This window comes from Dipodomys spectabilis, unplaced genomic scaffold, assembly GCF_019054845.1.
Source record: "Dipodomys spectabilis isolate Male_0828 unplaced genomic scaffold, ASM1905484v1 ptg000085l, whole genome shotgun sequence".
Taxonomy (NCBI): domain Eukaryota; kingdom Metazoa; phylum Chordata; class Mammalia; order Rodentia; family Heteromyidae; genus Dipodomys; species Dipodomys spectabilis.
In genome coordinates, this window is record NW_024870762.1 from 7759279 (window position 1) to 7785138 (window position 25860).

Below are 25860 nucleotides of genomic sequence, written 5' to 3' on the forward strand. Positions count from 1 at the left end.
GGGGTATGCCAATGATAACTACAACTCAAGAACCCAGATGGTAAGTTTTGGAAAGTTTATCATTTTATTCTGATCTGATCACTAATTTTCATACTACCTGAATAGAAAAGTTTTCTCAAGAATAGCAAAATTAGTGTCAGAAAGAAAATAAGAAAGCATGGAATTCCATTCAGAATGATTTAGTAAAAATAAGAAGCTGTTTAAGGCATTTCTCACTAGAAATCTTAGTCAGGTAAAGAAATATGGATTCTTTTTTTTTTTTTGCCAGACATCAGGCTTGAGCTCAGGGCCTAGCCACTGTCCCTGAGCTGCTTTTGCTCAAGGCTAGCACTCTACCACTTGAGCCACAGGGCCACTTGCGGCTTTTTTTGTTTATGTGGTACTGAGGAATCACACCCATGGCTTCATGCATGCTAGGCAAGCACTCTACATTAAGCCACATTCCCAGCCCAGAAATATGGACTCTCTTTATCCACAGTAACCTCACTGTCACCCATGCTCTGGCAAGCCTATTTACTTGGTAAGAAGAGCACGGGATTGACTCAGAATCTAGAACTTGAGGGTAGTAACCAATCTGGAAGCCCACTTAATTCTGATGGGGGAGAAGAAAACACTTCCAGTTCTGTCTCTTCCAGACAACTCTGTCAATACCTTCTCTGTAGAACACAGATCATTTATCTCAGATTCTAGCTTTTAATACATGATGATGTGAATCAGTAAGGTTGAGCTCACAGCATCTGTGGCCAGGAAGGGATCTGTGGTGGCTTCATGTCAATGACAAAGAGCACGAACTCTGTCATGTATGGCACAGGTCACTGTGACAGAAGTCTTTTCCCAATGTGGCTTCGCTGATGTTGAACCAGGTATGAGGTTCGAGCAAAGCCTTTTCCACATGTGTCACACTGGTAGGGTTTCTCACCAGTGTGGATTTTTAGATGTTCAATAAGGCCTGTATTCTGAGCGAAACTTCTCTCACACTCATTACATTTATAAGACACAGGTGTTTCAGTATTTTCCCACTGGCTTTCCATTCTACCTTGACCTTCCCAGTCAGGCTCCCGAACATTTTTAGCTCCAGTATGGATCCTCTGATGTCTCCGGAGGTGTGAACTACGCCTAAAGGCTTTGCCACACATGATGCATGGGTATGGCTTCTCCCCAGTGTGAATTTTGTGATGCTCAAGGAGGCTGCAGCTCTGGCTGAAGGTTTTCCCGCAGTCGTCGCACTCATAGGGCTTCTCCCCAGTGTGGGTTCTCTGGTGTTTGATGAGGTCTGAGCTGTGACTGAAGGCCTTGCCACACTCTTTACACTCGTACGGCTTCTCACCAGTGTGAACGCGCTGATGAGTGATGAGGGCAGAGCTCCCAATGAAGGCTTTTCTGCACTCCTCACACTCGTAGGGTTTTTCTCCAGTGTGGATTCTCTTGTGCTTACTCAGGCCTGAACTCTGAGCAAAACTCTTTCCACATTCCTGGCAAATGTGTCTCCTATTCCCTGTGGCACTTTTCTGCTTTCTTTGTAACCTGCTCTCCTGCTCATAGACAGGAATATGGGCAATGTCTTCACCCAGGTGTCTAGGCTCTTGTTCTGAATGCTTTTCAGCTGCAGTCATGTCACTGGTCTTAGTCTGCATTTCCTGACCTGCAACCACAAAGGCCAGTGACTGTCAGTTATATCCTGCACGGCAGGGAGCTGTGTGATGAAAGCCAAGAAGGCAAGAATTAAAGAGGTCTCTGCATGCCAAAGATAAGGATTTCAGTGCAGGAGTAAGGATGGGAATAAAGGGGATACCAGGAATGCTGGGGAGACCTGAGAATGCAAACTGGCCATTGGAAGAAACATACAACTGGGAAAGTACAAGGAAAGATGGAAAGCTGGTGAGAACCAAGGACTGTGCTAGGGGTTGGTAAAGGGGATGGACCTGAGAGCTCTAGTAATAGTGAGATGGGCCATATGCCTAGGATTTGATATTAAAAGGACTAAGTACAAAAAGTGATAGTAAATAGGGCAAGTAAGAGGATTTATGAAGTATCAGAAACTCAGAAACTGGTTAGTAAAGGGCTTATCTTAGATTGCACCCTGGGCAGAATCACTGTCTCTATACAGAAGATACTGGTCCTGAGAAAATGAAGCTGCAGCCTCCACTGTGGCTATGTGACCTTTTCTATATCTCTGCACCTTCACCCCTAAAACCAGGGTCTGTAGCCAATGTCTAAGGTCATTTTAAACACACACTCTATGACTCCATGTCTCATCCTTTCCAAAAGAGTTCCCTCAGCTTTTTCTTCAGTCAGGCCAAAATATAGGAAGGAAGAGGAAGAAAGCAATCTTTTTTGAGGGAGGGTGGGGGTGGAGGAGGAATTCGAGTTTAAACTCTGGGACTTTCCCTTGTTAAGCAGGTACTCTACCACTTGAGATATATTTCCAGCTCTTCCTGCTTTAATTGGTTATCAGATAAGATCTTGCTTTTTTCCAGGGGCTAACTTAGATCATAATCCTTTTATTTATACTTCCCATGTAGTTGGAATGACAGGCACACAACATTGTACCTAGCTTTTTATTAGTTAAGATGGAGTCTTGTGAACTTTTTTGTCCAGGCTGGCTTCAAATTGTAGTCCTCCTGATTCAGCTTCCCAAGCAGCTAGTATTACAGGCATGAGCCTCTATAACAAAACTTTTTTTTTTCCCCCAGTGACAAGGATTGAGTTCTTGGTCTTACTCAAAATGGGAGGTAAGAGCCTGACACCAGTAGCTCATGCCTATAATCTCAGGAGGCTGAGATCTGAGGTTCACAGTTCAAAGCCAGCTTGGGTAAGGAAGTCTGTGAGAGTCTTTATTGCTGATAAACTACTCAAAAAAAAATGCCAGGAGTGCAGCTCTAACTCACATGGTAAAGTGCTAGTCTTGAGCAAAAATGCTCAAAGTCCTAGAAAACTGGCACACATAAACCCAACAAATCCCCAAACAAAAACAAAATGGGAGGTAAGCACTCTATTCCAACCAGCATTTATTGAGCATTTCCCACAAGGGAACAATATTAGAGAGTACAGTTGTATCTAATTCATCCCACTCACCTTGACTAGAACACTGGCAAGTCAAAGAATGCAAGACCACAAGTGTTAAGGAGCTAGTCAGTGGTTTGGAAATCCACAAATGTGGTTTGGAATCCAAACATCATGAACTCAATAGTTTCTAAGAATCTCACGGGTTAGTATGTTCTAATATACAGAGGATGCCAAGAAACCTGAGGAGAAATTAATGCCCATTGGTCTTACCCAGGGAGACCTGGCTGCCATAGTTCTGCCTTTCATCTCTGCAGAGGTTCATCTGAGATGAATCCTGTTGTACCCACCCAGGGGAGAGGGTCATGGTATCTTCCATTTTCAGCAATCCCTAAAGGAACAGAAGTGGTTGACCAAAGAGACAGAGGAAAGAAAAGCTGGGAAGTACAAACAACTCCACAAGACAGTAATGAAACCTGAGAAGCCTCTTTATATAAAGTTAGACAGTGATAAGCAACCATGAGCTAGATGAGAATATTCACATCCCATCTACAACTCAGGTAGAGGGCCTAGCTGGGAGATAAAGGTAAAATGGAGACAAAGGAACTTTGCAGAAGCACAACAGTAATAAAAGGCATTAAGGAGGGAAAGGGGCTCCAGCTCACCTGGGACTCTGGAGTGAGTCTGGCAGTTATCATTGGGTCTTCTCCACAGCCTTCCTGGAAAACTAAGAAGGAAAGATGCTCTGCGTGAGATCTACCCTAGCATCCAGCCTTCTTGCCTGTGAAATACAAGTTTAAAAACTGGAAAAATTTCTGCAAAAACAAGTTTATATACAATTGATTCCTTTCCAAAATACATGATTCCTACTAGATTCAATTCTAGAGCTTAAACAGATCTAATATTCTCTGTAGATATATAAAAACTATGCAAGAGTTGGATGTGTGGGCTGGGAATGTGGCTTAGTGGAATAGTGCTTGCCTAGCATGCATGAATCCCTGGGGTCAATTCCTCAGTACCACATAAATAGAAAAAGCTAGAACTAGTGCTGTGGCTCAAGTAGTGGAGTGCTAGCCTTCAGCAAAAGAAGCTCAGGAAGAGAACCGAGGCTGAGTTCAGGCCACAGGACTGGCAAAAAAAAAAAAAAAGTTGGATGTGTGTGGATTTGATCCCCAGCACCACCAGTGACAGAGAGAGAGAGAGAGACAGAGAGAGAGAGAGAGACAGACAGACAGACCATACAGCCTAGAAGATAACACTCACCTCTGTCTTGTAAGGGTTGGGATTCCAAAGATTCATGCTTAAGTAGAGGCTTCACTGGCTGGAACTGGCTATTTTGTGAGACCTGGGCAGGTGTGAATGGGACCACTTTGGAATAGAGTAGTTCTTGCTCTTGATCACCACCTGGGACCTAGAAGTCAATCATTTATTTTTATCTTCATTTACTCATCACACGTCTATACCATTTTCTATGAGCCTGGCACTGCTTTCAAGAACACTACAACTATGGATTCATCTAACAAAGATGCCTTCCTTCCTTCCTTTCTTTCTATCTTTTTCTCTTTCTTTTTGGCAGTACTGGGTTTTGAGCTAAGACCTCATACTTGGTATGCAAGTGCTCTACCACTTGAGCCACTCTGCCAGCCTGTCAACAACTATTTTAGAAGGGAGATACAATTATTGTACTCATTTTGCTGATGGAGCAATAAGATGACATACTATAAAATCCCCTAACAGGGCCTGGCATGAGTATTAAGATTTCCTACTGGACATTTATAGTTTGAGTTTCAAATTACTGTCATAGTGTAAATCAGAATTTTGCACAAAGCACTGAGAGAATTTTTTCTCATTGTTACAGAGTTCTGTGAAATGAATCCAAGTCAAGAACGTTGGTTTCCTGGTAACTAGTTAGAAGGTTCTGGCCCCCAGTTCTCTGAGGGAATGTGTACAAAAACACTGAACCATGCAGAGAGAAACAGTCTCATAAAATAGGCAGAAAATGGAACTAAAAACCAAGTTCAAAACCAGTGGTCTGTTAACGTGGGTAGGAAAAATAACAGGTTTTATTTTTACTAGTTTCAAAGAAACTAGTCCATTATTAATGGAAGCAACAAACCAATGCATCATTATACATGTTTTTCCTGTACATTGCAAGAAAATATCTTTAGAGTTATTTCCTTATCATAACTTTCAAATGACTAGTTACCTACACTGCCCCTGTCCCCCAACTGGCCCTTGACCTGGGAGGCCAAGAATAGGGCTGGTCCAAGAATAGGAATGGTGGGCTGGGAAGGTGGCTCAGTGGTAGAGTGCTTGCCTTGCATGCATGAGGCCCTGGGTTTGATTCCTCAGCTCCACATAAGCAAAAAGCCTGAAGTGGCGCTGTGGCTCAAGTAGTAGAGCGCTAGCCTTGAGCTGAAGAGCTCAGGGACAGCGCCCAGGCCCAGAGTTCAGGCCCCATGACCGGCCCCCCCCCCAAAAAAAAAAGAAAAAGAAAAAGAATAGGAATGGTACCTGATGTTTTCACTCACTGGCTGGTGCTCTACCAACTAAACCATGCCTCCAACCCCGAAATGACCTGTTTTTAACCTTGCCATTAGGCTCATTTTATTTACCCTACTAATTTAATAAAGCACATACATAACTTTGTCACAAATTCGTTTAGTATTTTGCTAACGATTTCAGCAAGTCTGAGTTCTTTTGCAATCTTTTGGTATTTTCCTTTATGTATTTAGAAGTCCTGTTCTGAGAAAGGAGGTCCGGGTATGTTTGCCTTACTGCCAAAGAGGTTCAGGGTACAAAGAGACTGAGAACTCCGGACCTGAAAGGCATGTCCCTCGCTGGGAGAGTTCAGGATGCACAGATACTAAACCCGTTCTTTCTACCTGCGGCATCGGCTCATCCAGCTGCCTCTCCAAATACTCCAGCAGCACCACGACCTCCTCCCCGCTCTCTGGATGCTGCTCCCGCACCCAGCCCTGCAGGTCCCCTGGCAGGATGGTCAGGAACTGCTCCAGCACCAGCAGCTCCAGGATCTGTTCCTTGCTGCGCAGGTCGGGCCGCAGCCACTGTCTGCAGAGCTCCCGCAGCTGGCTCAGCGCCTCTCGGGGGCCCACTGTTTCAGGGTAGCGGAAAGCACGGAAGCACTGGCGGGAATGCTCAGGCCCCTGGGCACCGCTGCCTGGCAAATGAACCTCCTCTGCAAAGGTGGAGGCCTCTTCCTCCTCCACCTTTATGACCAGAAGTCCGATCTGATCCTCTGTAGATTGGTCATCCAGGGCTGTGTTTGCCTTCGACTCTCTAGCCATCTTCAGTGAAAGCAGTACTGTGAGGTCACTGTAACGGCACACTGTTCATTGGCAAGAGATCTCTGAAAAGCAGAAACAAATCAGTTAGCTATTCAACTTGCAGACAGTTGCCTTTCCTCATGCCAGGACTCTCTAATGAGTGCATCCTAGAACATTCGTGGAGATTTCTTCCCTATGTTCAACTGTCTCTTTGGCTTCATTTTTTGCACCACCCCAAACCTGATCCCCTGCATAAGCTCCCCAAAGGTGACCATGAGAATGGGTCTTGCCACCCCTACATCCTTGACTAATGAACATAAGATCTAGGCTTATTCCCAAACTCTCTAGAGAGGCAACTCAGCGATTGGCTGACCCTGCTTTGTCTTCTGAGGGGGCTGCCTGCCTCTGTCTTTGCCACCCTTCTATCTGCCACTCAAGACAGAGCCAACTTTTTGAAACAACATTCCTTCAGGCTCAGGCCAGTTTTCACCACTAAACCTTCAACATATCCTAGACAACAGACCACAGGAAGGTCACAAAGGCTGCCCTTGCAGAAGTGTAGAGATACTTCTTTGAGTTACTGTTTTCTCAGGTAAGCAGTTCCATGTTGCCTGTCCTCCTCCCAAAACTCACTATTCCCTGGATTCAAGGACCTTACTCTCCAATGCCTAGCATGTGGTAAGTATTATATTAATGTCAGCCAAGTGTATAATCCATTGGCCTTTCTTGTTTTAGGTAAGAATGGGCCTTGGAATTCTTCTCTTGACCTTTTTCTCTTTCCACATCTTTGAATCACTTGTAAGACTTTAACTCTTTATTTCTAAGCTAAACATTCTTGATCCCTATCCTGAGCTGCTTCCCAGATAGTTCTACCTGGAAATCTTACAAACAAATTCAATTTGATATGCCCCAAATGAAGCTAAAGGAAAGAGAGAGACAGAGATAGAGAGGGGGTGGGGTGGGGAGAGGAAGCAGGGACAGGGACAGAAAAAGGATACATATGACCAAAAGATGATGGTGTGGAAGGTGAGTTATGGACACATTATTTGGATTGACTAATTTTTTCTCTACATTTATGTTTGAATTTCCCAAAAATCAAACGAATTCCTACTTTCATTCCATTCTACATAATACAGTACAAAGCATGTATGTGGGGTCAAGGGAAGTGAGAGAAATGACTAGAGCCTCGCCCAGAGTAAATCAGAAGTCTAAGGGGGAGTAAGGAGGGTGTTCACATATGCAGAAGGAGGGAAGCTGTGGAAGGAAAAGTAAGGCTGTTTGCCTGACATATGTTACTGTACTCCTTCTGTACATCACCTTTATAATAACAATAAAAAATTGAAAAAAAGAAAAGTCTCATATATCCTACCCAGCTGTACCCCAGGTTTCACCACCAGTCACATTTGGGTCCTGAGCCCAACTGAGCAGCATCAGAAGGTATGGGATTAAGAGACTTTACTAACAGGAAATATTCTCAAATAAGTAAATAAATTGAAGGTAATAAAAGAAAAGCTTCTCATGCACAGAAGAAAGTTACAATTATTATTTATTTTTTGTGGTCATGAGGCTTGAACTCAGGGCCTGGGTGCTGTCCCTCAACTTCTTTTGCTCAAGGCTAGTGTTCTACCACTTTGAGTCACAGCTCCACTTCCAGTTTTTTGGTGGTTATTTGGAGATAAGAGTTTCATGGACTTTCTTGCCTGGGCTGTCTTTGAACCTCTATCCTCAGATCTCAGCCTCCTGAGTAGCTAGGATTACAGATGTGAGCCACTAGCAAGGGAAGAAAATGACACAGTATTGTTACAGTGGAGTGTAGGGGGGAGGTAGTGTGAACTCATCTATGCAATATATATGGTCCCACTGGGAGGCTTACAAAACCTCCAGATCCTCAGCACAGAGCAGGATTTCTAAGCAGTGATTTCTACTTATACTAGTCCTTCCTCATTGTTGGAAACCTCTCTTGCTCCTCTTAAGTCTCAAGCCAAAGAAAAAGTATCTTTACACCTTTAAAAACCATTATGAATTTGAACATCATGAGACACTTTGGGATAGGCTGCTCTTTAGAATAGCTTATTTTTTCCCCTCCTAAAATACAGAAATCCATTACAAAAAAAAAAAACTCGGTGCATGATACTAAAATTAAGAAAAAAGAACAATATCCAGTTACTAATCCTACTCACTGAAAATAATATGCTACCACAGTTCACTTTTTTAAAAAATAGCACATTTTTAGCTGCGCTTACTCTGTAGCCGGTGCTATTTTAAGCACCTGACACACTAATGCTCACAAAGACCCCAGTGACTTAAAGTGACATCATTATCCCCGTTTTACAAAGCCGATCAAATAAGGCATAGAGAAGACTGGCCAAAAAAAAAGTCATAGAGGAGATAGTCATGGTGGAAGCTACATTTCAACCAAGCAACCCGACTTCAAGGTTCTGGTCCAGGACAAACAATCCATTGAAGACCCTGGAACTAACCTTGTCTCCAGGAAGGACAAAACTAAAACCGCTCCCATGTTCAAGGTTCGTGTATGTGACCCAAGAGTCCCAACACCAACTGAGTGATGGCCCCAGACACACGGAAACGACCCTCGCCACGGGCGCCCAGGGTGGGCCCAAACCACAGCTACGCCGCGACGGGCCCGCCCTGCCGCGCCTCTCCCAGGGGGTCTCGGTCCTCCGGTTGGGCGCAGAGGCCGGGTAGGAAAACGTTCCACACGCGTACGCCCGCAAATGCAACCCTACCCCGGAACAAAAGAACCGCAGCATCGGCAGGTGGAGAGCCACCGGAGGAGACCTAGACACACACACACACACACACACACACACCGGAAAGCGTCTCCCATTCAGCCCACACTCGACGGAAGTGTCCGGAACTAGCAAACCACCCGCAGGGAGGGGCGTGAGGTCATTTCCGGCCTCTTTAACTGCCTTTCTGGGAGGATACTCGTTCGTTTGCTGCCTCTGGGTCTCCTCTCCTCCCCGCCCTCTTACAATTAAAAAAGAGACATTAAAACAAAAATTTCCCCCAGTGATTGATATAAGAAAGAGATAAAAGTAAGGTGTTAAGCTATATGTGGTTTGCTATCTTTGCGAAGAGAGTGAACAAACTCATGATACTTGGTTGTGGGTCACTAAGTATTTAGCACTTCTTAAATTTACAGAGCTGATTGCATTACTTAATTTTAATTATGTATTTATAACTAATTTTAGTAGCATGCTCAGGGATTTACATAGAAAATCCAAGGTAATCTAAGGGCCAATTTATAACAGGTTAGCAAAGTTGTTGCATTTTAAATAATTTTCACAATCACGTTTCCACACAGCTCAAGTTAGAAACAATTTTAGACAATTATGAGCTCAAAGAAATTAAAAAAATGCCTGAACTGAAATATTATAAAACTTCTCTCATTAAGGAGAAACAATTTTGACATCAGAAACTTAACACTAGAAGAGCTTCATCCTGGCCTGCTCACAATTTCTATCCAGCTGATTGGTAACAGAATGACTTCTGGTTAGGGTTGATATTATGGGGTAATCTGAGAGGGTTTGTTCCTGGATTTCAAGGTTACTACAGGTTTGGGACACAGATTGGATGTAAGCAAACATTTTGATTATTGGGAGTATGAGTAAAGGAAAAGAGCAGGAAGTTGAGTTCAACAAGCCAACAAGTTATATTCGGGATGAAAAACTGAGAAGGACAACCAAGTCTCCTTCAGTCTGGCTAAAGAGAAAATGCCATCTTTACAACTAGGGTCCCTTTTTATTAGGCAGAAAAGAGGAGTGACTTGTATATTGTGAAGGGGGAGGGGCATTAGCAGGATGGAAACGGGGGGGGGGGGGGGGGGGGGGGGAGGAGCTCTGTGCAAAAATGGAGGCAGGGGTGAGTTTTAACAGCATCTGTGTCAACAGATGCTTCAACTCTAGGCCCTTAGGCCCTTAGGGGAGGGGGAAATTATTCCAGGAGGTTGGCAGTAGGAGAAGTTCTGATAAATTTTTCAGAATGTGGCTGTCAAGATGAGCTGGGCCCAGGTGGCTCACCCTTGTAATCCTAGCCACTCAGGAGGCTGAGATCTGAGGATCGCATTTCAAACCAGCCCAGGCAGGAAAGTCCATGAGACTCTATCTCCAATTAACCACCAGAAGACCTGAAATGGCACCGTGGCTCAAGTGGTAAGTGCTCGCCTTGAGCTGAAGAGCTGAGGGACAGTGCCCAGGCCTAGACCCAGAATTCAAGCCCCACGACCCTCCCCTCTCCCCCCTCCAAAAAAAGGAGATGATAGTTTCTAGTTCCAGCTGTTTTCCATCACTGGAGACTTTAAGGTGCCTTTTCAGTGGCTCAGGAATAGGATTTGGGAAAACTGACATTATGGCATGCTTTTACTTCTTTGACCATAGTAGCCCCAGAGTCAGGGCCTTTGAATAGTTTCCAGTGCTCTTCTCATTCCTCAAGGGGATGAGAAATGCTAGGCTTACTCCTTTAGCATTTAAGGGCTCAGCTTAAATGTTACCTTAGCTGTACCTGTTTAGTTATTTTGTGCATTAAAAGAATGAAGTCCTCTCTCCTCTTAATTTCCTGTTACTGCACCTGTGCAGACTTCCCCTTCCCACCCAATTTGTTTTCTCACATCTGAGATGAAATTAGACATAGAGAAAGGTGTAACACTGGAGTTCGATATTTTCAAGTAGTTTTTAATGTTATCTGTTATAAGTCTTTGAAATTCCATGTTTGATTTAAAAAATACCAGTTATGATCGAAGGTCATATAATCTGTTCTCAAGCTAATTTATTAAAGGCCTTTAACATTGTGTATGTATTTCAAGCTATCTGTAAATAAAGCACTATGAGGATTGCAAAAAAAATACCAGTTATGTAATAATTGTACTGTCTATATCAGATTTCTTTGGTAGGGTGCAATCTAATAGTAGTTACAAATTTTCTGTGTCTTGCTACTCCTTGTACTTTGTTCATTTTCATCTGCCTTAATTGGACAGATTAATATTGTGTCCCAAGTAGAAATGTGCAACACATCTCCGAAAATCCAAGAGGTCTAAAGAGGAGCCTGGGTTACAGATTCTATGCAGCTGCCATGCATTATTCATAGCTACATCAACCATATAGCTCACCAATATTGAATACCATTTCTTGCTTCTCAACCTCACTCTGTACTTAGAAATAATTTGATCCATTTTACCTACACCTTTCCTGCATTCCTCATACAATTTCACTATGGATGGTTGACTTACCTGAGGGATCTCTTCACCATCTGCGAAACAACTTATCTCATTGACTGGTTCTATGCCTACAGCATTTGAGCACAGACTGATAATGCCATCACCATGCCAACGACACAAAATTATCTCATCACTTTCTTCCACGCGGAAATCAAAATACCCCCTCTTCGTTTTTTTCATATGTTCTGCATTCATAAGTGGGCATTTTTCAGTCCTGTTCTCACGAATGGAGCCTGTTGCCCTCACCCCTTTCTTTTTCAAAGCTGACATCAATTTGACACTGGTAAAGAAGCTATCAAAACACAAATGATAGGGATATTGACCTCTCTCTAAAAGAACATCAGCAAAGTTCATGACTAGATTTCCACCAAGCCCAAGGTCAAGATCCTTATCTGTCTCCATAGTTGATTCTTCTTGATAGGGCTCAAACCAAACCAGATAACCCTGTGTGGTTGTACCACACCAAATTTTGTAGCCAATTCTAAGAGGCTTTCCATTCAGGAATTGGTCACTATCAAAGCATTCACACATTGATTTGTCAAAGCAATAGTATTCTTCTAGGGGAGCATACAAGAGGAAATTTTTATTCATTTGTTTTATGAGAGGCCTCAATTTTGAAAACTTATCTTTTTGGTCTAGGTGACTATTATCTGCAAAATGCAGGTATGAGAAAATCAGTTCAAATCTCTCCCTTCTAATTGCATCTCTAACCAGGTTCTGGTCAGCATCAGAAATTTCCCAATACAGTCCCCTTCTGGGGCGCCTTACAAATCCACTCCAAAGCAGGACACCAAACACACACCGCATTTCCTGAACTGTGACTTCCAAGTTGACATTTTTCTGAGAAGCGTAATTGTTAGTTTCATTAACAATCAAGTTGAATGTTTCATCATCAAAAAACAATTCAAAGAGTTCTACTGGGTTCAACTTCTCACTCTTGAGGTTCAAGAGTCCAGAGTCCAGTGCTGACCAGCTTGGGAAGTTGGGTTTTAGGTCTCTTTTAGTCCAGCTTTTCTCTGAGACACTTGACACCTTTAGCTTCTTCTGTAAAGGCTGCAACTCAGGCTCAATTTCTTCCTCTACCTCTGAGTCATCAGAAAATGCAAGGCCTTGGAGCAGTTCACTCACTCGAGCTTTGTCTTTTTTTCTCCCTTTTCGAGTAATGTCTCCTGCTGCATACTGCAAGGATGCAATGTGCATGCGCGCCCACGAGTCTCGAGGAGGGTGACGATCCTTCAGAGTGTTCACATTTGAGACTGTCTTTTCAGTAGTACTACAAGGTATGTGGGGTGTACAATCTCTGGGAAAGGAAAGAAAACAAAACATATGCTACAAAGATCCTTAGTCTTACTAGGTGCCGGTGGCTCACACCTATAATCCTAGTTACTTAGGAGGCTGAGATCTGAGGATCATTGTTCAAAGCCATCCAGGGCAGCAAAGTCCATGACATTCTTATTTCCAGTTAACCCACCCCCAAATTGGAAGTGCAGCTGTGGCTCAAGTGGTAGTGTGCCAACCTCGAGCAAAAAAGCTCAGAGATAGTGCCCAGGCCTTGAGTTCAAGCTCAAGACCATCACAAGAAAGAAAGAGAGATGGGGGTGGGGCAGAGAGATAGGGAAGCAGGGAAGGAGGAAGGGAAGGAAGGAAGGGAAGGAAGGAAAGAAGGAAGCAAGGAAGGAAGGAAAGAGGAATGAAGAAAAGAGAAAAATTCCTGAGAGATTACAATTTCTCTATTCTTATCTATTCTGTCCATAGGGAAGACTTCAGCTAAACGTAACATTACTAGTTTCTCCCCACCTCTCATTCATTTCTCATGACCTAAGTAATTAAATACAGAAGGGCTGGGAATGCGGCTTAGTGGTAGAAACAAAAACATGAAACAAAACAAAAAAGCCACATAAACAAAAAAAGCCAAAAGTGGCACTGTGGCTCAAGGGGTAGAGTGCTAGCTTTTAGCAGAAGCTCAGGGAAAGTACTTAGGCCCTGAGTTCAAGCCCTAAGTTGGCAAAACCAAATCAAAACAAGAAAACCAATAAATACAGAAGAAACGGGGCATCCTTAGCATATCCTCCCCCTCTGTCTTCTTTATGATGTAGATAGTCTATGCCTCTTTTGCCATAGCTTGCAATGGGCATGCTCTGCAGGAGGCCATCTGCTGCACTCTGCCAGTATGAGCTGATTTAGATCTCAGCTGCTTTATCCAGTCTTCTTTCTTCTTCTTCTTCTTCTTTTGGTTGTGGGCTTGAACTCTAGGCCTGGGCACTGTCCTTCAACTCTTCAGCTCAAGGCTAGCGCTCTACCACTTGAGCCATAGTGCCACTTACAGCTTTTTCTGTTTATATGGTACTGAGGAACCAAACCCAGGGCCTCATGCATGCGAGGCAAGCACTTTACCACTGAGCTACCTTCTCAGCTACCTTCCCAGCCCCCAGTCTAACTTCTATCAGCACTGAGGTCAGATTTCTAGGTCCATCTGTATTACTCCCCTATTCCCATCTTCTGATTCTTTTTCATTTTCTTTTTGTTGTTGATGTTGGTTGTGAGTCTTTGAACTCAGGGCTTAAGCACTGTCCCTGAGCTTTTTTGCTCAAGGCTAGTGCTTTCCCACTTTGATTATAGCTCCACTTCTGGTTTTCTGGTGGTTAACTGGAGATATGAATCTCAAAGACTTTATTGCCCAGGCTGGCTTTGAATCACAGTCCTCAGAGCTCAGCCTCCTGAGTAGCTAGGATTATAGGTATGAGCCACTGGTGCCTGGTTTTATTTTTATTCTTATAGGCATTGTAAGTCATACTTTCAGTTACCAACAGTCATGCAGATTCCTATTCTTAGTTACAACTCCATGCTATGTTATGCAATGTGGTAACTCTTCCTTTAGTGGAGTTTAGCTCAGTCCTTATTAGCTTAATGAAAATTTCATTTTTTCTTCTTAAACTTCAAAGTGCTTCTGTTGTAAAGGCTGAGAGGTAACTCGGTGGTAGAGAGCAGGGTGAGGTCCTAGGTTCAATCCCTAGCACTAAATTAATCAATACATTTTCTCTTTTAGCTGAGGTTTAGGTCCCTGTTTTCCTAAAATGAACATTTATGTCAACAATGGGAGTCTTCACTCCCAGCCCTGCTCTTTAGGCCAATTATATCATCTTGTTTCCTTCTCCTCTTTCCTCAAGTCAAGAGAAGTTAATGGCCTCACAAGAAGCCAATCCTCTGCTTGCGATTTGATTCTTCCCTTTCACCTTTAGTAACACATTACATTTCTGTCTACAATCAACATTTTTGAAGAGCCTACTTATTATAATTATTTTCTTTCACCAGCTACTTTCCTTTTGATCTGTTTCTTACTTAGTTCTCCTGATGGAGGGTGAAAATAGTCTACTTATCCTCCCTAAATCCTCTTCCAGCTCTGATACTTAACTGTTATGGCAGATTCACTTCAGCCTTTACTGTAAATTCTCTGCCTTCTGGCTTTTCTGTTTACACCTCCCATAAGGGAGCCGAGCAGACTTGGGGTATGGCTCAGGTAGTAGAATGCTCACCTAGTAAATGTAAGGTCTCAGTAAAGGCAAAACATACATATATATAAACATGCATGCAGGCATACATACATACATAAGCATATATACAAGAGTGGTCAATAGGACAGACTGGGTCAGTCGAGGACAGGACTGTTGGAGTTAACTGAAGGCCAAATTTAGATTTTTCCTAATTATTATATACTGATAGGTCACCGTCCTGGCATGGAATCTCCTAGGATCACAGAAGTGAGAGTGTCAATTATTTAGTATTACTCAGGAAAGCAGGCTTGACTACCTGGTTTCTCTGGCTCCATTCCAATTTCTTCTTATATCCACAGGATTTGATTCAGTCAGGACCAAAGACTCACCTACTGGGACTTCCTGAGGTCTTCCCACCTTGTTCCATTTCTTCAGAAGCATCTTGTTCTATATTAAGCAAACTATCTTTAGTTATAACTTATTCGGAAACAATATTTGTTATTTAAATGTCATCTATTTCATGAATTTATATAAAAACCAATCTCTAAGGTAAGAAATAGATGGTCTAAATTAATTAAAAAAAAAATCAAAGGGGCTGGGAAGGTGGCTCAGTGGTAGAGCGCTTGTCTTGCATGCCTGAGACCCTGGGTTCGATTCCTCAGCACCACATAAGCAAAAGGAAAAAAGCTGGAAGTGGTGCTGTGGCTCAACAGCTAGAGTGCTAGCCTTGAGCTCAAGAGCTGAGGGACAGTGCCCCACAACCGGACCCTCCCCCCACAAAAAAAGAATCAATTAACAAAAAAATCAACAGGTAGCCAGGTGCTGGTGGCTCATGCTTGTAAATCCTACGTCCTCAGGAGGCTGAGATCTGAGGATCACAGTTCAAAGCCAGCCCAGTCTGTGAGACTCTTATCTCCAACAAAATCCTCAGAAAAAGCCAGAAGTGGTGCTGTGGCTTAAATGGTAGATGCTGTGGCTCAAATGGTAGAGCACTAGCCTTGAGCAAAAGAAGCTCAGGGACCATGCCCATGCCCTGAGTTCAAGCCCCAGGACTGGCAAACAACAACAGCAACAACAACAAATAGGTATCTTGGGTTTCAGTACTACTATGAAATATGGCACAGTACAGGAAGATAGAAAGACTGACTAGGGTATCAGAGACCAGCTGGGATAAAGGTCTTAAGGAAAGTTAAAATTGATGGAGAACTTCCTCTGAGGTAGAAGGATTGGGCAGAGGCAGCCACAGGGTTTCCAAGTATGAAGGGCTATCTGGAATGACAAGTTATATGGAACTGTGGATGAAGAAGAAGATGATGCAGAAGTATCACTTAGGAGAATTAGTGGAAAGAAAAGAACAGCCAGAGAAGGTCAAAATAATTAATAACCAACCCACCAAATACTGTTTGGAAAAGTGGGGAGGAGGTAGGAGAGGAATGGGCATATGGTAGGAGGGATGAATTTGTTTAAAGTGCAATGTGTGCATGTATGGAACTATGACAGTTAGTTAGCATTCAATGTGATATTTGCAAATGTATGCTCATTACAAATGTATGTTTGTATATGTAATAATTATATGTAAATCCAAAAATAAAATAATAAAAAAAGTATCAATAACCAAGGCAATGAGCAACAGAAGATAATGTGATTGGGAAGGATGCAAAATGGTAAGGGCTGAGAAGAGTTTGGAGGCAGAGGGCAGAAGAAAGGAAGGGAGTGTGAAGAACCAGAGAAGTGAAGACTCCAAGGCCAAGTTCAGGGTCAGTGATTAGAAAAGAAGAGCACTCTTACTCATCAGGCTGGCAACCTTCTCCTGAGCTGAGTTCCCATAGAGGTGTCTCTGAGTCAAACTCAGGCGTGGCCACTCCTCTGGGGCAAAAGCCTGGGGTGCTTCTTCTCCAGTCTGTGCTGACATCTAAAAGGCAAAAAATGAACCATTAGTTTTCACTGTGACAGGGGTCCAGTTATGAAAAGTATTGAGTACATTACTAAACCAGTGGTACCATAACTAATGGCATTTGTAAATTTGTTGGAGGTGATGCTTATCACCAGCTCATGCCAATACCATTCAGAGGATGAGGCTAGATATTAGGTATCATGCAATGAATGGGAGAATCCCCATTCTTTCCACTCTCCTTCCCCACCCGTACAGCAAGGTGCCCCATATCCTGTAGAACTTCTGAGTATCTACTGAACCAAACCTACAACCAGTACACATTGGCTGTATCTAAGTCTAAGAATCCTGACAATTTTTATGGGATGATATTGGGAAAAAAAAAAGTAAGAGTATTCTAGAAGAAGAAGCTTACATGGAAGAAAGATATTGTCACAGAAGCTGAGTCACTGGAACTGTGGTTCTCATTGTTTTCATACTATTTTCTACTAAGGTTGACGAGCATTTCAGTGCAATATTACAATATAGCACATACAGTTAAACTGATTACAAATATATAGTGGAGGAATTTTGAAACTCCTTTTAACAGAACTGGAACTTAATGGAAATGAAGGAATCTCACTGAATCTCATTAAAAAAGAGTAGTTCAAAATATTTTATAGGGCCGGGTGCTGGTGGCTCATGCCTGTATTCCAACTACTCAGGAGGCTGAGATCTGGGGACTGTAGTTCAAAGCCAGCCCAGGTGGTAAAGTCCATGAGACTCTTATCTCCAATTAACTGCCAGAAAACCAGAAGTGGCTCTGTGGCTACTCAGAAGGCTGAGATCTGGGGATTATGGTTCAAAGCCAGCCAGGTAGGAAAGGCCATGAGATCTTATCTCCATTTAACCACCAGAAAATCAGAAATGGCACTAGCTTTGAGCTGAAGAGCTCAGATACAGTACCCAGGCTGAGTTCAAGCCCCATGACTGACAAAAATATAAATAAGTACAATTACACACACACACACACACACACACACACACACACACACATTGTAGCTAGCTGTGTGTGGTGGCTCTTGCCACTTGGGAGGCAGAGACTGGATGATTAGTTTGAGGTCTCCTCTTCCCCCCCACGTGGCAAAAAGTTGGTGAGACCTCATTTCATCTAGTAGTTGGTCATGGTGGTATGTACCTGTAATGCTAGCTACACAAAAGCAGTATGAGGCTAGCCCTGGGCAAAAACACAAGACCTCTGAAAAATATCCAAAGCAAAATAGACTAGGTGAGGGCGGGGGTGGATGTAGCTCAAGTTGTGGACGGCCTGCCTAGCAAGTGTAAGGCCGAACTCAAACCCTAAGTACTGCCAAAAAAAAAAAAAAAGAAACTGAATATTTTAATAAGGAAGACATGTGTTTTTTTTTCTTTATCTCATCACTGTCTTATCCTCCTAACAGAACTACTTTTATACAAAAAAGCTTTCTTCATTTAAATAGTATCATCATTCTGTATCGATATGTAATTTGACACAAAGTGAACTTAGAGAAACCATGCCATCAGCAAGGCTTTCAGGTGAGGAGTGTGGGCCAAGAGAAGGGCAGAGCACAGGTCTAGAAAGAAAACTGTTGCCATCAGGCCATCGGACTCACCTGGACCCTAGGTGGGTTAAACTCAGTCAGTGTGGCCTCATTTCTGGAACTTTCTTCCTGGGCAAAGGTTGTTCCCTGTGGTGTAATCCCTAGAAAGAGAGGAGACAAAGGCCCTGAGTGAGTGGCCTTTAGAAGTGTCCTTTGTTTGGGATTAGCCCCCCAAAAGGAGTTCCTTAACCCTCCAAACTAAGATGCAGATCTTATTGTCCAAGATAGCGTATTGAGACTGCCTTCATACTGTCAAGAATTCTAAAATTCTAAAACTCCGGTGTCTTTTACCTTCCAAACTGGATGGAGTTGATGAATTTATAAGGGGCCTTACAGTGATTAGCTTTTGCATATATAAAGGAAAACTAAAATAAAGATAAAGGAGGATGATGGTGGTGATAAGTACTTTATTTTGAATAGTATAGCACAAAACCCACAAAAGTCTACTTTTGAACTACTCTGATTTGATCTCTTTTTCTTTTGCTGGCTATGTTGTAGTAGCTGTTGTTTTTGTATAGACATGTAATAAAAAGAATAGTTTGGGTCAAATGTCAGGAGCCTTAACTTTTAGAAGTACCTTTGCTTCTGTTGACCCTGGGTGAGTTGTTTTGAGTGTTGATCTTTCTAACTATTAATTGAGGGCACTGGAGAAGACCTTAGAATTATGATACTGTGTGATTCCTTGTGTTTTTGTTTTTTTGTTTTTTTTTGGGTCCAGTCGTGGGGCCTGAACTCTGGGCCTGAGTGCTGTCCCTCAGCTCTTCAGCTCAAGGCTAGTGCTCTACCACTTGAGCCACAGCGCCACTTCTGGTTTTTTTCTTTTTGCTTATGTGGTGCTGAGGAATCGAACCCAGGGCCTTGGGTATGCAAGGCAAGCACTCTACCACTGAGCCAACTTCCCAGCCCATTCCTTGTGTTTTTAAAGCTTACTTAGATATAGGGATGAACAAAACTATATAACTTAATATTGATCAAAGAAAATAAACTTTTTGTTATGAATAAGTTCTGGAGTCTTAATGTATAGTATAGTGACTACCCTGAATTTTTTTTTTTTTAGATAAGGTCTTACTATATTGTCCAGGCTGGCCTTGAACATCTTGGCTCAAGCAATCTTATCTCAGTTTCCCAAGTATCTAAAACTACAGGCATGTGTTACAATGCCTAAGCTTCATACTTGAAATTTGCTCTGAGTAGACTTCAAGTACTCTCAACATGCACACATAGTAACTGTAAGATGATAAATATGTTAAGTGCCTTATAGTATTCATTCTACAAAATGTACAATATAAGAAATAAAACTTGAGGCCAAGATAGCACATCTATAATTCCAGCATTTAGGATGCTGAAGCAGGAGGAATACCAGTTTGAGGCCACCTTATGTTAAGTGAGTTCCAGACTGGTTAGTATATAGTGAGACCCTGTCTCAACTCTCTCACCTACAAGGAAAGAAGGAAAGAAGAAAGGAAGGAAGGAAGGAAGGAAGGAAGGAAGGAAGGAAGGAAGGAAGGAAGGAAGGAAAAAAGGAAGGAAGGAAGGAAGGAAGAAAGGAAGGAGAGAGAGAGAAAAAAAGAAAGTGAATAAATGAGTAAGTTCTGGAGTCTTAATGTACTTTTCTTTTGTTTTTAGCTAAGGTCTTACTATGTTAAACTCACCCTCTGGCACTCACCATTCACTTCTTGGGGGAGCTGTGGAGGTTCACATGTCAGGGTGGTGACCCCAGGCAGGATATGGAGGCTCTGACATTCCAAAGAGGCCCCCTGATATTCTGCTACCACTAAGTGCATGTCCTGTCCTTGAATGTAGAATGATGCCTGGAGACAAGAGTTGTACCTTGAAAAAACATCCTGGAGGAAACTACAGTAAATAGCAGTTAGAGACTTCCCCAAGGAAACACAGAACAAGCCCTATGCAACCTTTTAAGGAAGGAGTGAGTAGAACAGTCATACATCCCTTTGGCAAATAAAGACTACGTGTCCACTAAAATTGGCCCTATTCTATATGTAGGAATTCAGCAGCAAGCAGGGTAGAAAAGATAAGTAAGGTTCCCTGCCCAGGAAAAGAACTGCAAAAAGTCAGGTGAATGTCTAAACTAGTGAGTGGAATTTTAGTGAGAACTAGAATATGTACACAATCTCAAAAAGTCTCCTACCAATTACTTAGTTGTCATGAAAGGGAAAGTAATAACTTTCTAGTGAAGAAATCTGATAAGTCCTCATCAATAATGGGATAAAACATTACTCCTGAAATGATGGACTGAGGAAAATACAGTATCACCTGTGAGGTAGATATTCTAGGCAAATCGCACATCCTTGGATCTAATCTGCAGAAAATATAAAATGAATTTGAAACACTGGCATGGGCTTCAGGCCACTGAACAGATACATAGAAACCAAAAAGTCAAAGCAACTAAATAGAAAATGTAATGTTGGGTTATGTCCTGGATCAAAAGAAAAACTGCCATAAAGAACACTATTAGGATAATATGGCAAATTTTTGACAAGGATTACTATTCTATAATAGTATCAGGACAACTTTATCTAATGCCCCTAAACTTGATGGTTGTACTCTGCTTGCGCAAGAGAATATCCTTGTTCATCAGAAATACACACTGAAGTATTTAGAGGTAAAGGAGAATAATGTCTGCAATTAGCTCTCAAATGGTTCAGGAGGAAAGTAGGTGAGTGTGTGTGGGTGTTGTATGTGTGTGTACATTGGCATATGCATGGAAAAACAGAGAGATTCAGTATGGGCTGGGTTACATGGTGCATATCATGAAATGAAACAAATATTACCAACTGAGAATCCTGGTGAAGACATAGGAATTCTCTGTATTATTCTCCTCACCCTTTTGTTAAGTTATATATTATTTCAAGGTATTTCTTCTTATGCACCACCATACCTGTCCTGTGTGTGCCTGTCCTGTGGCTAGGTTCTCCAATACTGTCACTGCCTGCTCTCCACTTTGCAGACAATCCATCTGCACCCAGGCCTGAAGCTCCTTGGGAAGGATGGTCAGGAACTGCTCCAGCACCAGCAGCTCCATGATCTGCTCCTTGGTGTGCATCTCTGGTCTCAGCCATTGGTGACAAAGTTCTCGGAGCTGGGCCAGAGCCTCCCTGGGCCCAGGTGCCTCTTGATAACAAAACTGCCGGAAGCGCAGACGGCAAAGCTCCTGCGTGTGGGTGCTGCTCTCCTGTGAGTGGTATGCCTGCTCCCAGGTAGAATCTTCTGCCTTCACTTTCACAAGATTATCTTCATTTTCACAAGTGGAACCTGGCAAATCTTCAAACATGTTGAGCTTAGAAGCTAGAGGAAGGCTCACTAGGCTGAAGTCTATGCTTCAGTAATGTTTTTCCAAAGGTACATCTAAAGTATAAGAATTGATCATAATTACAAAAATAATAAGTTTCAAAATTCTATTCAGTATGCTTAATGCTTGTGTGTGTGTGTGTGTGTGTGTGCGCACACACACACACATGTGCATGCCTGCACTTGTGTTTGAACTCAGAGCCACTAACTCTTATTTGGCTTTTTACACTCTTAGCTGGTACCCTAACACTTGAGCCATATCTATACTTTTGACGTTTTACTGGTTAATTGAGGCTAAGAGTCTCTCAGTCTGTTTGCAAGGTCTAGCTTCAAAATAAGATTTTTCTTTTTTTTGGTCCATTGTGGGGCTTGAACTCAGGACCTGGGCACTGTCCCTGAGCTTTTTTGCTCAAGGTTAGTGCTCTACCACTTTGAAGTACAGTGCTACTTCCTCAAACCATGATGAAGTTTTTTATTGTAAAAATACTGTACAGAGGGGTTACAGTTACATGAGCAAGGTAATGAGTACATTTCCTAATTACTTTCTCCTTTGTTTTTCCCCTACCATCCCTTCCCTCCCACCTTCACAACTACGTTCTCCCCTCACCCCCCAACCTCAAACCATGATTCTTAAATCTTGTCTCCTGAGTACCTTGGATTGTAAGTGTGAAACACAAGTGCCTGAAACATACTTATATGTGTTATGTTTGTCCCCATTGGAGGTCATGCTCAAAAGCTGAACTTGTGCTGGGCATAAGTGGCTCATACCTGTAATCCTAGCTACTCAGGAGGTTGAGATCTGGGCATCGTGGTTCAAAGCCAGCTAGAGCAGGAAATTCTGTGAGACTCTTATCTCCAATTAACCACCAGAAAACTGAAGGTGGTGTTGTGGCTCAAGTGGTAGAGTGCTTGTCTTAAGCTGAAGAGTTGAGGGACAGTGCCCAAGCCCAGAGTTCAAGCCCGAGGACCAAAAACAAAACAAACAAAAAAACTGAACTTGCTAGCCTTTCTATAAAAGAAGTGAATCACAAGTACTTCTTAAACACTAAAGATGTTGAACACAGTGGTAAGAGGATGCAATACATGAGAGAGAAAGGTTAACACTTGGTTGGCCAAGTGTACTGGAATATTTTAGCACTTGGGAGGCAGAGTCCAGCCTGGGCTACAAAGTGAGACTATGTCTCAACGAAAGGAAACGGAAGCTCAATCTATAAACATCATTAAAAAAAACTCATCCATTATCTATTTCTCCATTTCTTTTGCTGTCATGATCTTCCATATATTTAAGCTTATACCAGGTTCTATCACTGGGTCCAGTTTTTTTCCACAAAATGCCTTACAGCTATTCTTTCCTTTTTGTTCTCTTATTATCCTTTCTATTCACTATTGCAATCATTTTTTGTGTGATATTCTTGCTTAACCACCCATCATTGAATTAATATTTCCTAAAAGCAAATACTGGCCCCATTCATTATACCTCTGGAGAGCATGAAATATCTGTTTGGTATTTGTCCACTTTCCTGGCATGGAACTCCTTAAAATCTTCAGAGTAGTTTGTTTTTGTATTCTAATAACTGATTGCTGGTGGGCAAGTAGGTGGTTTCAGGACAGGAGCTGATCACTGAATATGACACCAAAGCAGGATTACCAATTGGGACTTTCAGCCCTCACCCCCAAAATCTGGGGGCAGGGGAAGAGGAATAGAAAGGTAGGCTGATAAGCAATGAAGAGTGATTTAATCAATCAGGCTTATGTAGTGAGGCCTCCATAAAAATAAAAAAAGGACAGGGTTTATGGAACTTTGAAATAGCTGGTCATGAAGAAATTCCTGGAGGTTGGTCCCTTCACAGAGGGCATGGGAGCTGCACACTCCTTAACTTTGCCCTGTGCAATTCTTCATCTGTATCCTTTACACTACATCAGTAAACATGTGTTTTCTTGAGTTGTGTGACTTCAAGAAAGAGGCTATAGGAATCCTGATTTCTAGCCAGTTGGGCAAGCACATGTAAAATAACCTGGGGCTGACAACTGACACTGGAAATTGGAGGCAGATTTGTGCAGCTAGGTCCTCAACTTATGGGTGTCAGGGATACCCTGTGATGTCCTAGGAAAAATTAACTGCTTGCTGGTGTGTGTGTGTGTGGGGGGATTGCTACACTTGAGAATACATGCATCTTCTGGGAAAATGACTGTGGTGTAACAGCAGAGAAAAAAGTCTGTTTCTCCTATAGACAAACTCTCCAGAATCTGGCTTTTATTTGGCTGTTATTCAGCACCTCAATATTTTCCAGGCATAAAGCTTTTCTTTTCTTACCTTGAATAAAATCATGATCTTCCCAAATATCTCATGTCACGGCCACGATGACTAACTCAAGGTTTTCCCATTCACTTTGTACTTCATAGCCAGGACCATCTTTTAAATGCAAATTCTCAAGGCACAGTGCAAAAGGTTATGTAGGGCATAACCTTCTCTGGCTACCCTCAAACACATGGATAGAAGGGGACAACTGTTCTGTCTTTTATGCCACACGAATGACCATGTGGCGTTTCCACGGGAAACCGTACCTACTCCCGCCTCCTCCTCAGATCACAGAACCATTCTAGCTTGAAGACAGGGGTTTATCTGTTAACAGACTGCACGCCCAGCACGTACCTGGTATTCAACAGATCCTGGTGGGCTCCTGGATGGATGACTTTACCCGGATGTCTGAGATGCTAGGATTCTGGCAGGCGCCTGGCACACAGCAGACGGGTCCGTCCAATTGGTGGCGTCCAAGTGCGGGCGCAGATTACGAGTTTAACAAAAAAAAAAAAAAAGGGTGCACAACAAAAATGTGGCCGCCGACCTTGTTTAAGGGTCTCCCAGGAACCCCGGGCCGTACAATGGGGGGCGCCCGCTGGGCCTCTCCTCGCCCCACACACGCAGTGGAATCTTGTAGCGCCAGGACGTGTCACCAGGGGCTTCTGGCAGCCGAGCTGCGGGCTGCGGGGCACGACCTGCAGCTGCAGCGCGAGCTGGAGGCTGGAGGCATTTCTTCCCGCCGCGCCTGCGCCCTAGCAGCAGCTTCCGGACGAGTTCCGCGTCTCTCTAGGAAACACGCCCCCCCGTCTCGCTGGTGCACCGGGCGGAGGCAATTGCCGCCCAGCCACTGGCATTACTTTGCTCGGATTTCCTTCAAATCTGTTTTCGCTTACTCCATCACTACACATTTTTGTAAATCGTTTCAATTAAAATTCTGGATGGAGCCTGGCACTAGTGGCTCACGCCTGTAATCTTAGCTACTACCCAGGAGGTTGAGATCTGAAGATCGCAGCCAGCCCAGACATTCTGCAAAAGGCAAAGATTAGTGGTCTCCAGAGGTTAGGGTGCAGGGAGGGACAAATAGGTGGTTTAGAGACATGAACCAAGAATATTGTGGTCTATGTTGAAAAGCATCTTCCACGAAGACTTTTAATGATTTGTGCATCTTAATCTATTATACTTGGTTGTTGTTGTTCATAAGATTCAGAGCCAAACTTAAAAAGAAACTTTTATTGAAAGTAGTATTCAATACTGCTGGCATAAGACCAGCTTCTAAATGAACCTCAAGCTGAGGGTTGTAGTTGCTACTCTTGTTTCTCCTAGTCTTGTGGGATCATTGCTTCAGAATTTGGCCGCCTTCTTTTGCTACTCTCTCAGCTGGTTTGTCTTTATTTTGTTTTTTAAGTGACTACAAAAATATTACCTTCTATGTCAAATGCCTAATAGAAACCAAGCAGAGCCAGACATTAGTGGCTCATGTTGTAATCCTAGATACACAGGAGGTGAGATCTGAGGATCTGGGTTCAAAGCCAGCCTGAGCAGACAAATCCAAGACTCCGATCTCTAATTAACCAGCAAAAGGCCTATAAGGGGAGGTGGGGGTTCAAGTGGTAATAATGCTCCAGCCTTGAGTGAAAAAGCTAATCAAGAGTATAAGGTTCTGAGTTCAAGACCCAGTACCAGCATGGGCATGACACAAGCTAATGCTGGTGGCAGGCTCTA

The 25860-nt window shown here is 42.9% G+C and overlaps 2 protein-coding genes across 6 annotated transcripts in view; both read right to left on the reverse strand.

Moving 5' to 3' along the window:
* Positions 1–423: 423 nt before the first annotated feature.
* Positions 424–25860, reverse strand: part of LOC122111072 (zinc finger protein with KRAB and SCAN domains 8-like) — an 88901-nt gene continuing 63464 nt past the window's right edge. The window contains exons 1-6 of one of the 4 annotated variants that reach the window (XM_042683776.1): positions 8771–9015; positions 5976–6373; positions 4267–4414; positions 3669–3730; positions 3277–3394; positions 429–1642 (exon numbers count right to left, since the gene is read on the reverse strand). In XM_042683776.1, coding sequence (XP_042539710.1) covers positions 813–1642; positions 3277–3394; positions 3669–3730; positions 4267–4414; positions 5976–6311 — 1494 coding nt within the window. In that variant the 5' untranslated portion in view covers positions 6312–6373; positions 8771–9015 and the 3' untranslated portion in view covers positions 429–812. Of the gene's footprint in view, positions 1643–3276; positions 3395–3668; positions 3731–4266; positions 4415–5888; positions 6374–8770; positions 9016–9037; positions 9092–25860 lie in introns of those variants that run through there. The other 3 variants (XM_042683775.1, XM_042683774.1, XM_042683780.1) reach the window with 3 other exon arrangements.
* Positions 10906–24862, reverse strand: Pgbd1 (piggyBac transposable element derived 1). Of its 2 annotated transcripts, none has more exons than XM_042683771.1 (7): positions 24490–24862; positions 21427–21893; positions 20194–20338; positions 18540–18628; positions 16806–16929; positions 15407–15464; positions 10906–12826 (listed from the first exon to the last, which is right to left on the reverse strand). In XM_042683771.1, exons 2-7 carry the CDS (start codon positions 21817–21819, stop codon positions 11275–11277), a joined length of 2361 nt encoding a protein of 786 aa, XP_042539705.1. In that variant the 5' UTR covers positions 21820–21893; positions 24490–24862; the 3' UTR covers positions 10906–11274. The 2 variants fall into 2 exon arrangements, with proteins under 2 accessions (XP_042539705.1, XP_042539706.1); XM_042683772.1 differs by lacking the exon at positions 24490–24862 and adding an exon at positions 22605–22625.